Source organism: Poecile atricapillus, chromosome 1, assembly GCF_030490865.1.
Source record: "Poecile atricapillus isolate bPoeAtr1 chromosome 1, bPoeAtr1.hap1, whole genome shotgun sequence".
Taxonomy (NCBI): Eukaryota; Metazoa; Chordata; class Aves; order Passeriformes; family Paridae; genus Poecile; species Poecile atricapillus.
Window position 1 is genome coordinate 153,896,871 of NC_081249.1, and position 14,420 is coordinate 153,911,290.

Below are 14,420 nucleotides of genomic sequence, written 5' to 3' on the forward strand. Positions count from 1 at the left end.
TAAAGCTCACAAAGAGCAGTGAGAAACAGAGATGCAGTTCTCTCAGTTTTATGCCTGTGCAGAATAGAAACAATTTCGGTCCCGACTGATGCTACTTCATAGTCCCAGTTCAGTTCCTTACAAGTTACAGCCTCAAGCCTACCTTATGACCAGGGACCTAGCCCTGAGTTTGCTCTTTAGTGGCCACAAAAGGAGTTCTACTTGTGGCATACTACAACTTAATGTAAATATTTTCTTTTCAAAGAAAGTAATTCCTAAAGGATTCACCTTAATTCTTATCATTACTTGCAACACATTAGTCACAACACTTTGCTCTCTCTTGAATTTGGACATCTAGTGGACATTTTGCATGTAGTGATGTGAGTCTCTTAAAATGAAGTTTAACTGAAAAGGAGTGAGAATATGTATGGGGAAGAGTTCTAGTGCTTGTTTTCATTATGTCACTGTAACAAACTAATATTTCAGTTTGCCATTCTTATCACTAGAGCTATTTCTTGACAATCTTACTCTTGTCTGTATCAGTAAAAGTGATCCAAATATCTCCTATTGTCATCATCTCTCTTAGAATCCTGACTAATACAATCTACATTAAATTTCTTTTCTATGACCACTCTTTGTCTTCATCTTCCAAATTATTGCCTAATCAAAAATTGTTTTGGCAACCAAATACTGCTAAAAGCAAAGTCCAAATTACTTATTCCGAGGTGACTTCATGCTTAAAGGATTTTAGAAAGCTGGTTTGGCCATTTTCCTCACCAAATACCTTGCAGGTTTTAGAAACTTCAGCAGTGTTGCAGAAATGTACAGAGACTAATCTTGGACAGTTACGATTAACAGAGAGAGACAATCTTCCCTACAGCTTTGGTTCTGACCTAGATGTCTGATCAAATCTCAGGTGTGGTACAGAACAAGTGTGGGACAAATTATTTGCTATATCTTTTGCTCAGATTCATAGTGAAGTTTTCAGTTTTAATGTGCAAGTATATGTTTCTGAGAAAATGTCAGACTGAACAAAAAGTGAATTCTAGATGCTCTGCATTGAGTTGATTGTTTCTGAGATAACTCTGAAACAGTTACTCATCATACCATCAGCCTTGATCAAATAGTTACCATTATTAAACCTTTTGTCATGTTGTTTGGTAGGGTCTTTTTCTCAAAATTTGTATTATTCAATGCACAGTTGATTTCTGAAATATTTAATTCAAGTCTCGTTTCACATGGTTGCCAAGCTGCATTCCTGAACAATTAACTAAGTTTTTGTTAGTAATTTGTAAGTGTTCTCTACAGCTCAAGCAGTAATGGATACTAAAGAGAAGATAAAACACTGGAAAACCTACTGTAAGTTGTCAGTCTTCAAGTCCCATTTATAAAGAAAGGTATTTCAGCTTTTCTTTGCCATTCCACCAGCACTGGGCTGCTGTGTGCCAGCAGTAGGGCATGCCATGTAAGGCACCAGCAGCTCTCAACTTACAGTGCCTTCAAGTCAAGAGGTAAAGACAAGTTTCACCTTCTCCCATGCTAGAAAAGGCATCAGACTTCATGGATCTCTCACTCCTGCATGCCCAGGCCTGATATGCCTGACTCCATTCTCTCCTTCTTCCAGCCAGAGGCAATGTCCGCCCTGGGTCCTGCTCAAAGGTAGCAGAGGAAGGGAAGCTGGTTCCTGATAACTCGTGGCAGCAGCAGCTGAAGCATCTTCCACACCCTCTGATGACTGTCTGGTTAGGAGGAGTACCTCCTCCCTCTTGTCAGATAAGCTTCTCCTGCCAATATAGTCCAAAAGTCCTGTCAAGATCCCTCAGCTCTAACTTCCAGCAGTCCCAGCATTTCCAGCATCAGATAGATGCCACAATTTTAAGCCCCTGAAAGCATAGGAAACCAGAACTATCCTATATTCACTGCAAAAGCAAGAATCTCCTCCACAAAGCACCTTCCTCAGCTGGCCTGCCTGGTTTGTTAGAAAGATAAATGAGTTTTTCCTGGTAGCCAGCCAGACTACTGACTCAGCAAGTCTGGAAACTTCCCAGGAAATGATTGCTTAACCAGATTACACCATGGAAACTAAAAGCCTGCACAGCTCCAAATACTAAACAGTCCTTTAGAACAATCATCCCAGCAAGGTAATCTATACTTAAACAGCTCAAGAGTTCGATTTTCCAAGGGACAACAAACACCAAGAAATGCATGCAGATACTTAACTGTCCAACTAAGATGCTGATACTAATCACATCCAGATACTTCAATTATGTTTTAACTGTGAGAATAGCTAATAGAGTCCAGTTTATTGACTCTTATTTTGAAGTGGGAAAAAATGGTTTGTTTTTTTTATTTCCAAAAAGGAAGATGCGCCAATCTTTTCCCCATCATGGGGCATTCCTCCTGACTTTTATTTAACTGACGCCTTGCTTCTTCTTCTTGCTTCAATTTCCTTGATTTTTTGGAATATACTGAAGCCCCTCATGTGAGTTCTGGTGAGCTTTGTTGAAAGCTATTAGAAGACACAACAATTTGTCTACGTTAGCCAGAAGCATAAAATCATTGTACAGTCATTGCAGGAAGAAGACAGTCCCCCAAAGGTAAAAATAGCTCAGCAGATCTTCTCTCTCTTTTCTACTTTGTCCAAATACACTGCAAAATGCAATTAAGAAACTGAAATAAATACTGATTCCCCACCAATGGATTCAGCTGTTCTTATTACCTGAATGAGCTTGACTGTCTTGTAACATTCACATTTATTACTTCCAGAAATCAAAGAAGCTGTAGGGAGATGCTGAAGGGACTAATGGGAAGAAATAAAAGCTGACTGCTTGGACACAGAGGTGGCCTCCTGGGAACAAAGACAAGGACCAGCTCTGCAATCCAGCTGCATGGGCTAGTCTGAAACACAGAAGAGACTGCTTATTTCTTTTAAAAGGTTTTGACAGTCCCACCAAAAACGTTCCAGAGATTCTGACAAAACTTTATTAGTAAAGCTTAATGTTCTATAAGAGTCAGAAAGCAACTACTTCCATTTTGGCAATCATGCTTGCAGAAACATGCTCAAGTCAGTAACCTTCACTCAGAAGAGAACAGGCTACACAATCTATACTCTCCTAAATAGATATTTTTTTTCAAAACTTACATAAATAAGTGCTAACCTTTTGCAGGCTCAATATCTAGGAATTGTTGCAACATTATTCCTGTAGTTTACACTGAGATATTCAATCAGAAATAATAAGAGTATTCCTACAATTTTGAAATGTTTACCTTAACAAAAGAATAAACTATCAGAATCTATGCTTTTTTATTTACTTGGACTACAGAGAAAAGTGATGTCTATTTTAAAAAATCAAACAGCAATAACTGTTTGCATGAAGTTTCATTTTTAGTGTTGAAGCAGACTTGTTGAAACATGCATTTCCTTCCTATATTAAAGACAGAGGATAAAGCCTTAATATGTTCACACACAATTTCTTCACAGGAAGCTACTGTCAAGTGAGGTGCTAGAGGTTCCTGTAACCACAGGAACTCTGTTTTTAATGCAATGCAAATGTTGACTTTCTTTTACAAATTAAACTACGTGAGTGTAATTAAGTGAATTCAAAGAAACAAATCTTCAGTTAAATATACTGAGATACCGCACTTAGACTGCAATCAACTCTGTTGTCTTTCAAGGCTTCTTGCACTCCTCTCTTTAAGTCAAGTGTATGATTTAATCCTACAAGCACCACACTTAGATAGCTATGGTCTGAAAAACATTTCAGTTTCACATGTGTAAACACATCAAAGAACTGACTTCAGTACAAGCTGTTAATATTAAACCATCCACAGATGGAAGTTATTATGTACGCCGCTCTTCTACTCAGACATCAACAGCAGCAGACAGTGGTTTGAATTCTCTGTCTGTAACCTGCCTTATTTTGGAAAACAGCAAAAGAAGATTACTGGGTTTCAGCAGGCATTGTGGGACTATGCTGACTCCTCAGAACCAGGGAATTCCCAAAATGAAAGCCCTTTCTTTTTTGGATATGCTAGTACCAGCAGCCATAGTAAAACTTACACAGCACAAAGCCGTTTTCCAGCATCTTACAGATACAAATTCATTCAAAAATATTAGGTTTAGTTTATTCTTGTATCACGTACTTCATAATGTTAAGTATATTAATTAATAAGGTATTTTTGTGGAGGTATTTTGCACTATTAGAATGCCCACATCAGAAGCCAGACCTGGCAGCTTTATTATGTCTGCTGAGTAAAGCTAATAAAAAGGAGGGAAAAAAGCACACATGATGACACAAAAGTATCCTAGCCAAATTATAATTCCATACAAAACCCTTCAGATACTTCGCACAATTCTGATTCATCCTATCATATATGAATCCTGCCCTTCCCCCACACCAATGTATAAATGTGTCCCATCTGTCACTGCCTACATCCTCACCAAATCGAGGATAGCAGCCCAGTCTTTAGGCTTAACCACTGACACTAGTTCGGAAAGTTTTGCTCTGGACAGAGCAGATCTAGACAAACCTACTTGGTGAGCCCTGAAGTTTGAGGGCAGTACTATGTTACAAATACAGAAAAACAAGATTGTATATTAGAAGGGAGGGAAAGCACCACTGAACACAGCTGGGCCATGTCAGCGCAGATAAAAAGGTTGTGTTGATTGCCATTATTCCTCAAAATAACATTTTGGGATCTTGTACAAATTCATAATAATCCAAATTATTATGAATGAAATCTCAGAGATACTACAGGGAAGTAAAATGTGTGCTGCAGCATCTGGGAGTTTTCCATATGCGCAAACCCTTTTGCTAGTACTTAGAAACTACAAGAACTTAGTTCCTAATTTTCTCTCAATGAACCACACACTCCTGAACAATTCCTGTTGTTCCAGTCATAGAGCTTCTATGAATCCCCAGTTTAAGCCGTGGTGACTCAGATGTAGGGTCATAAGCTGACAACAAATAGGTGATTTAAGAACAAGTGGCAACTACCTGATGATAAAACCAACCTGAACTTCTCTCCTCTTCCAAGCTGAAGAGTGAAATACCCACAAAACCTCTGGGATCTCTAACAATTGCATTCAAAAAGCAGACATATTACATATGAAATTTTGGAATATGTACATCTTAACCTGTTTAGCTATCTTCCTGCTCTATTCTAGAGATTTAGAAAATATTAGGTGCACAACTGACACAATATTTAATGGTTTCCTAAATATACATCCCGTAGCTTGAAATTATTGGCTTAATCACTGTCTGTATCTTATCTAATTGTAATGAACCTCTGAAACAATCATATTGGGGCAAACTAGGTCAGAAAAGCACTAATGTACTTTACATCAGTTACAACAAATTCACTTCTACAGCATTTAGTGCATAGCAGGTAGTACTGGGACTACTATTATTTTATGGCACAGCAGTGTGCAAAGTAAGCCGGTCCAAATTTACCTTCTGTATCCTAAAATGATTTAATATGTTCAGTAAATAGTTCAGCTGAACTTTGAATATCATAGATATGCAACACTTTAAGAAAAAAGAGAACTACTTTTTAAATACTTTTTGATTTTGACCTTTATTATGTTTAACTATTTTAAGGTATTGTAAAAAGGCAAGAAAACTAAAAAAATACATAAATTATGGTAGAATTCACCTAATTCCTGTTTAAATATTCAGTTTCCAATGTCAGATTCATGGAGTTCTCAATTCTTAGTTCTATTTAGTGCATGACCCTATATTTACCTGGTGGATCTGGCACTAGGTCAATGTGAACATTACTTAGGATTGGTTTACTTACTCAAAGCCTCTATTTCACCTCCTATTATTTTTAAATAAACTCTAAGATTTTGGAGCAAACTCCAGGAGCACGATGCAAAACAGCATAGGGGTTTTTATTAAACATATGGGCACACTGAAAGTTAGCTCCCATTCAGACAGAGAGGAATGTGCAGTGGGTGTCACTGAAGCATAGAAAGATAACTTGAGGGTGACAAGAATAAAACATAACAGAATAGTATTAATTCACAGTTAACTCAAGTGCCTTCAAAAGAAAATATTAATTTTGCCTTTGAGGATCTTCAGCCTAATGAACTCTACTTCAGCCATTAGAAAAGGACTTGTAATTAGAAGTGGTTTAAGGCACCAAGATGCTCTCAGCTGCAACACCCCAGCTCTTTATTCCCTTCCTCAAGGGCCTTTTTTTTCCAGTTCAGTGAGCCAGGGAGGAATACAAGACTCTGTAGGGACTGGAACTGGGAAAAGGAGATGCATCTTCTGTAGGAGTGTGGAACACAAAGGCTTCTTAGAGTGGCTATTTCTGAGTCACTGGAAACAAGGACTCCCTATTTCGGTGGGCTAAGACAAAAGGGCATCTGTATTAAGTGTTGGGTGTGAGGGAAGAAAGAGAAAATGGCCACCTACGACTCAAGACAATTCCCTCCCACAGCATCTACTGCCCTAGTTCTGCAGAATCACTTCTATATATAGCTAAAAAGCCTCAAGCCAGCTCTGCTTATAACAAATCTACAGAGGCAAACAACACCTGGTGCTTTATATTCTGTCAGTGATACATACATAGTCTTTTCAACTAAAAGTATTTACATTTTAAATTTTGAATTATTTAGCAAAAAAAGCCTGTAATTCCTGATTCTTCATCAAAAATCAAAAATAAGTAACATTCCACTTACCTATGCCCCACGAGACACATCATTCCTATTTTAAAAGCAAACCTCAGCTAGACTTTTTCCAAGAAATCACTTCAAGCCTGTTTATAAAATGACATTACTATATTCTTCTAGAAAACAAATAAAACTTCCCAAAATAATGGAAACTTATATTAAAAAACAGAATTAAAATTTTATTGTATCATATAAATGTATTTTGAAGCAAAACCACAGGTAGCTAAAATATTTTCTTTTTACAACAGAAACAATTTTGTTTTTCTTCCAAATACCATTTTTTTCCACAACTACCTTTAATTACTACTACTTTAGGGTAACCCACCATCATCCAGATTGGTGGATTCATCATTTATCAGAGAGTATTGTATTTAGAGTACAGTTATCTTAGATATTACAAAAACTGTGGTTCATATATACATGTTTCTATTGCTTTATGGATATTCTGTGGAGCTGGAATTCTGGAGCACACAGTAAGAATGTATATGTTTTAGGAAGAAATAGAAACCTCATCCCTGGAAGTATTCAGTGGGGCTTTGAGCAACTGCTCTAGTGGAAGATGACCCTAACCATTGTAGAGTGTTGGAACCATATGATCTTAAGGTCCCTTCCAACATAAACCATTCTATGATTATAGGAAAAAAAGTCATTTCTTTCAAAGAAATAGGTGCTTGGTCATGGAAATCTTTATTTTAGCATAACAAAATATTCCTCAGACTAACTATGTAGTATTTCTAAAATGCAGTACTTCTAACATTTGAAAACCCTGCTCTTTTCTGGTTGCATCCCAAATACATGCTACAAGAGAGAGATGCCAATACTTGTTAGTTTCAAAAGCTTTTGAAACTTTGAAGAAAATCCAAACATTTTAGAAAATCCATAGTGAAAGTCAAAGAGAGCAACCTCCGACAGGAATCACCCACTTAAAAAAATATATATTTTTTTTTTATTTAGGCTTGACACTCTTCATATATAGAGCTGTAACTTACTTGTACACTGTGCATGGCTATTTCCACTGAAATATGGAATTATAGAATCCTAGACTGGTTTTTTTAATTCAACCATAGTCTGAAAGAAAGAGCTACCCCAATGGCAGTACAGTATCAGAAGTTTATTGCTGGTGATCACTTGATTGTGAAGTTTGTTCAGCTTAAGAATAAAATGTTTATTTTCTACAATACTCCAGCAAATTCCGAAGTCTTGAAAATGAAGTTAAATTTCTTTCTGCACGTGTTACTACCTGTATAAATTAGGGCTTCAGTCTAACCAATGACCTCTTTCATGCCTAAGAAATGCAAAGATCACTTTTGTATTGAAATATTTTCATGTTCACTAATTTTACTGTTTGGTATAACAATTTTGACCTTCACTATGGAATCTGGACGTTACTAATCTGATTTAATTCCTGCATGCCTTCAAATTCATAGTAATAATAATAAGAGGATGTTGCTGATAGCATGGTAGGGAGTAAATTCAGTACATACCTCATAGCCAGGGCTGACAGGAGACTGACAGGTAGTTGGAAAGAAGGAAAAAACAGAACAAGGAAATAAGAGAGAGAAAAAGACAGAAAATAATGTTATTTTAGAAGCAAGCATGAATGTAGGATCATATTATACTCTCATTTTTTTCTATAGATTAAATGCTTAAGAACTGCATTAGAGCAGAGACATGTAAAAATCTGGGTTGCATTGTATTCTCCTAGTTCAACTTTGTTTTTAGCACTTCTGCTAATGAGTTTTACACTACTAAGTTAAGAATCAAAAAAAGATTTCTTTTCTGTGGAGGTAGAGTTTTAAAGCTGTACTCAAATATTTGCCCCATTCAATTTTCAGCTCAAATGAAATGTTTTATTGGCTAATGAAAACATTTATACCCAAACTGAAACTGTTTCTGTGCATGGTGGTTCTGTGCAAGGATACTTAAAGTATAGGTACATTTTGCAGGATTCCACATTATCCTGCCTCAAAGATTTTTAAATGACAAAATTTCATAAGATAGGGCATAACTTATTTACTTTTAAGTGTAATTTTCCCAGAAGGCAGACTTACATGCTGCGTCTCCTATCACGTGTACACTATATCAACAAAAAAAGAAACAGCAACTAAGTCTGATAATGACAAAATTATCAAAGATCTACAGGAATTATTCTCTCTCAACTGCTCTGATTCTACATAGTAATTAGGGGTAAAAATACATTTGAGTCCTATTTGAAGAACTGATTGATATAACAGAAATTATATTTTGTTAGCAGTGATACAAGTAACACATCAATATTAGTAATGAATGATACACTTTTAAGAACAAGGTTGATGTTTTTCAGTATATTCACACAGACTGTAGAAAAATGAAAGACATTCCAAAGTGCATGGTTTGATTGGCATCGCCATATAAACTGTCATAAAACTTGACTCACAAGCACTGTGGAAGAATTTAGTCCAAAGGACAGATCTGGTACATGAGAACTGACAAAGCTTATGCCACTTAAAAAAAAGCAGTTGTGGGGGCGGGAATGGAAATACATTCAAAGGAAAAAAAACTAAACAGAACAAAAGACATATAGAAGTTGTGTGAGAGCATTTCTGAAAATCTGGTAAATGATACCATGATTTCATGAAATAAAAGTGAGGTAAGAAAACTATTTGATTTCTCTAGGCCCATCCCTTTTCCTACTGTAAATATAATTTCTTTGCGCGTGCACGTGTGTGTGCGTACATGTGACGTTCTGAATCATCAACACAGGGACACCAGTGTTTACAAGTTCTCAGAGAAGTACAGACTGTAGTATATATGACGCTTACTGCCTCTCAACTGCCTTTCTTTTAATGCTTTCAAACATTTTGAAACATATAGTTTGCAAAACAGGTATTTTGTATAAGAATGTGTCAACAAACATGGTCATATAATTTAAAATGTTTTCAAATAGAAAAACTTCTGCTACGTTTTAACTGTGTAGTGCAGTGAGAATTTAGAGATGGTATACCAGGATGCTCACTCACACAATTCTTTTAACCAAAATTAAAAAAAAAAAAAAGAGATCAGAATTAGGGCCAGCCTTCCTCAAAAATTTCTATCTTGACCTAAGTAATTTCTGAAACAACCTGCTGAGAATTATGATTAATCCGTAAACATTTGTTGCTGTAGTTTGTGGAACTTAAGCACCTTACTCATTTATGCAGCCTTTCAATTAAAAATACAGATTCATAATGTTAACCTTAATTTCCAAGTAGCTTTAGACTAATGATAATCAGTAGCATAAGTACATAATTATGGTTCGTAGATGGTACTGCATCTAACACCATGTCTACATAATTTGCAATAGTGTCCTTTTAGTATGTCAAGTTTAATAAGTTTAATATTCTAATTGAGAGGAAAACATGATAATTGTTGTGTGTACTTATAAATTCTTTCCTCTCTTTTAAACCTTAAGGTTTTCAAAACCTTCCCTTAGGAGTGGATTCATTTATACACTGTGTAAAATCTTAACTATTCAAGTGTATTATGACCATGAGTACTAAAAAGAAAAAACATGCTAAAAATAAAAAATAGGTATCTTTGTCATTTACTCCAATCAACATTTTGTTTTCAGAAGAGTTACTTTCATTTCAGAAAACTAATATATTAATGAATATACAAGTAAACCATATATTTACATGCTTTGGTGTATGCTGTACATCTATATGTATGTCTACACATATATACACAGACATAAATACATTCACCACAAAGAGCCATTTAAGGATCTAGTGGAGATTTCTCCTACTTTTTTCTGAACACACATAAATATGCTAAATATGTAGCCTCCAACTAATTAACTACAGACTTGAATGTGACAGATACTCAGTTTAATGCTGTGGTGTCTGGGTCACCACAGCATTAAACTGTTTTAAAGTGTTTTAATGAGGCGAATCTTTCCTATTTAATAAGCCAAGGGAAATAATGATCCAATACAAAAGAAATTCAATATCTAGTTCCAGAAGAGATTCTCCAAGATCCAATTACTTATGTACACCACCTGCATGGGTGGCAGTTTTAGACCTCAAAAAATAACTTAATTCTTGACAAAGGAGGAGACTCCTGGGAGTATCAGAAGTGACACATACCTTAAACTGGTGACCTCCCTTTTATGTCAAGATGGCCTCTCTTACTTTTTAATTTACATACCACCCTCCTCTGTAGTCTGTAACAGGCAAAACCAGATTCTATAGCACAAAATGTCATTTCTTAGCTCCTCCCATGGCCTCTACAGCTAGGGAATCCCATACCAGAAGGGCTTCATCCGTCACGCTGGGTGAGGGCTCTGCAGAAACTGTTCGAATGGTGCTGAGTCCTGTTAGGGATACGTTTGACAGGCGTCTTTTCCGTACACCACTGCAGTTGTTAGGAATTTTAAATGCACATCTCTTATGGTAATTTAGACCACACCCTGAAAAGAAAAATTTGAAACCATTTGATTATGGTTTATTGTTCAAAAAAGCAAATAATTTTGGCTTTTTTTCAAAACCAACACAAATTCAAAAACGCTAGCCTTATTTATGATTGATTTTCTTCCATCTATTCTGTTCTTATAATCTAGCAAATTTTTAGAGATAATGTTATCACATCCAAACAGATGTATGTACAACAAGTGTTTTTTCTCTGATTTTTCAAAATCTATGATCTCAAAATGCAGGAAATGTCTATAACCAGCACTTGGGAGGCAAGGAAGTCTCACTGCAAATGGTATATTCTATTGGATTCAGTCTACCAGAAGTCAAATAAGTGTGGCAAAATGAGAAAACAGCTCTTACAATCTCATAAGGATTGACAGTAACTTCAGTTAAATAATCTGAATTATGTGTTACAAAATGAGACACAAGATCATTAGGAATTGTAAGGGAAGAGTAAAACACCCAGCCTTTTCTTATATGTATTGACTGAATTTTTTTCTACTCAAGGTTGATATGACTCAAGGAGCCATATCTAAGATGCCTTAGAGCAGTCAAAAAGGTAAGTTCTTTAATCGGTTAATTACTTTGACAGCTCTTACTGTCTCTAACCAATTTAAACACAACATTAGACACAGCACACAGAGGTAGAATTGAAAAGTCTCTTCTTTAGACTGAAAAATTACACCTCACTGTAGCTTACCTTCACATTTGAGCCCCTGACGCACCAGCCCCCAAAGCATCTCTCCACAATGGTCACAAAAGGCTGGAGCCCGATATGAATGAACAAACAGAGCATGGGGCCGGATTTGAAAGTCTTCAAATGTAGCAGAAGCTGTAACAGTAAGATCATAAATTAACAGGAAATTAATAGATAAAAAATGAACAGAATTAGTAACATAACTACTGTTCTTCACTTATTAGGTACTTCATCACAGGACAAAGCAAAACTTCCTTCTGGCCACTATGATGCTGAACCTTGAATTTGAAATTGTTCACTGCATAATATTTTGAAGATAAATAGAGTGATGATATAGCTTCATACAATGACCACTGGAAAAAGCATAAAGCTGCATTTACAAACCTGCAGCAGTAATGTCTCTGACATTATTTTTCCAATCAAACACAGGAGTATAAGAGCATATCAACATTTACCAAAATTGTCAAAGTTCAATCAAATGTCAGAGATTTTTCAAAATACTCTTTTACATGCTGGACTCACTATACCTTGAAGGTGTACATACATAAAATAAACTGAACAAATCCAGTAAAGAAGTACTGCAAGGTCTTTTTGAGATATAAATGAAAGCATGTATAAAATGTTCTTTTTCTGCTGATCATTTGGTATCATTAATTCAGCAGCCTAAGCTGGTATCAGTGAACTGACCACTCAAGTCAAAAACATATGTTAGAGCTTAAAAACAAAACATGTAATAATACAACCAAATTTCAATAAAGAAAAAGCCTTGCAAGGCAGACTGGAAGATGGTTGTGCATTCCTTGAATTACCAAATCCTTAAAAAGTGTCATGAGCCTGCAACTAGTGTAACAGCTGTGAAAGTTAGGCTAGTTAAAAGCATTAGGGCAAACTATAAAAATAGCCAACTAAAATGTTTTAAAAACTATTTATAATACAGAGACAACCAGTACCACAGCACTTTTAAAAACAGAGTTAAAATATTTTCTTTTTCTTATTAAATATCTTAAACATATATCAGATAGTCTAAAGAAATATCTGTCAAATGTTGTTAAACACTAATCACATATGCAAACATTTGATCTCATTCAGACTGCTATTTAAACAAGTTGCGTGCTTACTCTTCACAGATATCAGGATGAATGCAATAGGTATGCAGCCACTTAACAGAAATACTTTTGTCTTTCAACAGAAATACATTCCTGATTTGCAACTGACAGAAAGAAAGAAAAAAACTATACCCAAAACCAAAACAACCCTCCCCTGGCCAGCCCTGTTTTTTAATGGTTCAATTCAAAGGAATTCCTAAAAGATCCAAATACCTTGGCTTGTTCCTCGTCTACTAATGAAAAGAGAACCAAAAATCTGCATACCGATCAAGAAAATATTTTTAACTAACTAGAGAAGGGTACCAATAAAGACTTATTCCCTGGTCTCAGCTGCTTCTCTGCAAAAAACTGCTACTCATTTCCAAAATTGTCCCCAGAAAATTAAGTTTCTAGTCTCAGTCAATCTTGAGATCAATTAACAAAAGTATTTAGAATACCATCACAAAAGTAAGATCCAATGATTCCAACAAAATCAAACTTCACTTCTTAAAAATGCCTTTACTAGAACAATCCAAATCATTTAACAGTTTGTTTATTTCAGGATTTCCATTTCTTCTCTCAGGATTATTTTATAGAAAGCCATATTACAAAAGTTTACTTAATTCATAACACTAAGACTTCAGAAAACAGTCCTACATATTAGAAACCTCCTGAAACTAAATTAAATAGTTTTGTATTTATCTAAAAATGTTACTTCAGGCATATTTTTCACTCAAGGGCTTTCAAACACTTGTTTGAATTTATTATTTTTCTACTTTTTTCTGTACTACAGTGGTCAAATTCACTGCTAAGACAATGCTCACCCTGTAATGACAATGCTCTCCTTGGTGTACTAGAAAACACAACTCATCACAGAATGGGTCAGGTTTGGAAGTCACCACAGCAGGCCGCCTGGTCCAGCTTCCCTGGCTCAAGCAGGGCCATCCTAGAGCATGTGGCACAGGATTGATCCAGATGGTTACTGGCTATCTCTGGTGTGGGAGACTCCACACCCTCTCTGTGCAATCTGTTCCAGTGCACAGTAAAAAAATTCTTCCTTATATCCAGGTGGAACTTCCTGTGCATCGGTTTTTGCCCATGACCATTCAATTACTTGGCACCACTGAAAAGAGCCTGGCTCCATCTTCTTGACACCCTCCCTTCAGAACACATTTTACACGTTGAACAGATTCCTTGTGATTTTACTTGAGGACTCAGAGTGAACCACCTTTTTGTGCACATTGCCAGATGCTTTTTTGCACTTCCAACCAAATCAAAGAATATGTTGGAAGGGTCAAGCACTCAAAGCTTTAAAATATTTTTTGATGCTATTAAAATACAAATATACATTTGTATACTTCACTTGTACAAAGAGAACAAAACACCAGCATAATAATTTCCCTATTTAATTTCATATTGAAGATAGGAATTCAGACACTGATCTGTGAAGTTCAAGAAGGATTTGTTTTTCAGGGCCTCTATTATCACCAGCATGCTGAGCTGTGATAGGTCAGCAGCTGGATGAGATCAAATTATAGATGCAAATCATG

General features: G+C 35.9%; 1 protein-coding gene across 2 annotated transcripts in view; it reads right to left on the minus strand.

Annotated features, from left to right (window-relative positions):
• PRKD1 (protein kinase D1) overlaps positions 1 to 14,420 on the minus strand; it is a 117,730-nt gene that overhangs the window by 31,667 nt on the left and 71,643 nt on the right. Inside the window, exons 3-5 of one of the 2 annotated variants that reach the window (XM_058851344.1) lie at positions 11,789 to 11,920; positions 10,924 to 11,084; positions 8,143 to 8,166 (exon numbers count right to left, since the gene is read on the minus strand). In XM_058851344.1, the coding sequence (XP_058707327.1) occupies positions 8,143 to 8,166; positions 10,924 to 11,084; positions 11,789 to 11,920 (317 nt within the window). The remainder of the gene's footprint in view (positions 1 to 8,142; positions 8,167 to 10,923; positions 11,085 to 11,788; positions 11,921 to 14,420) is intronic. The other variant, XM_058851354.1, reaches the window with a different exon arrangement.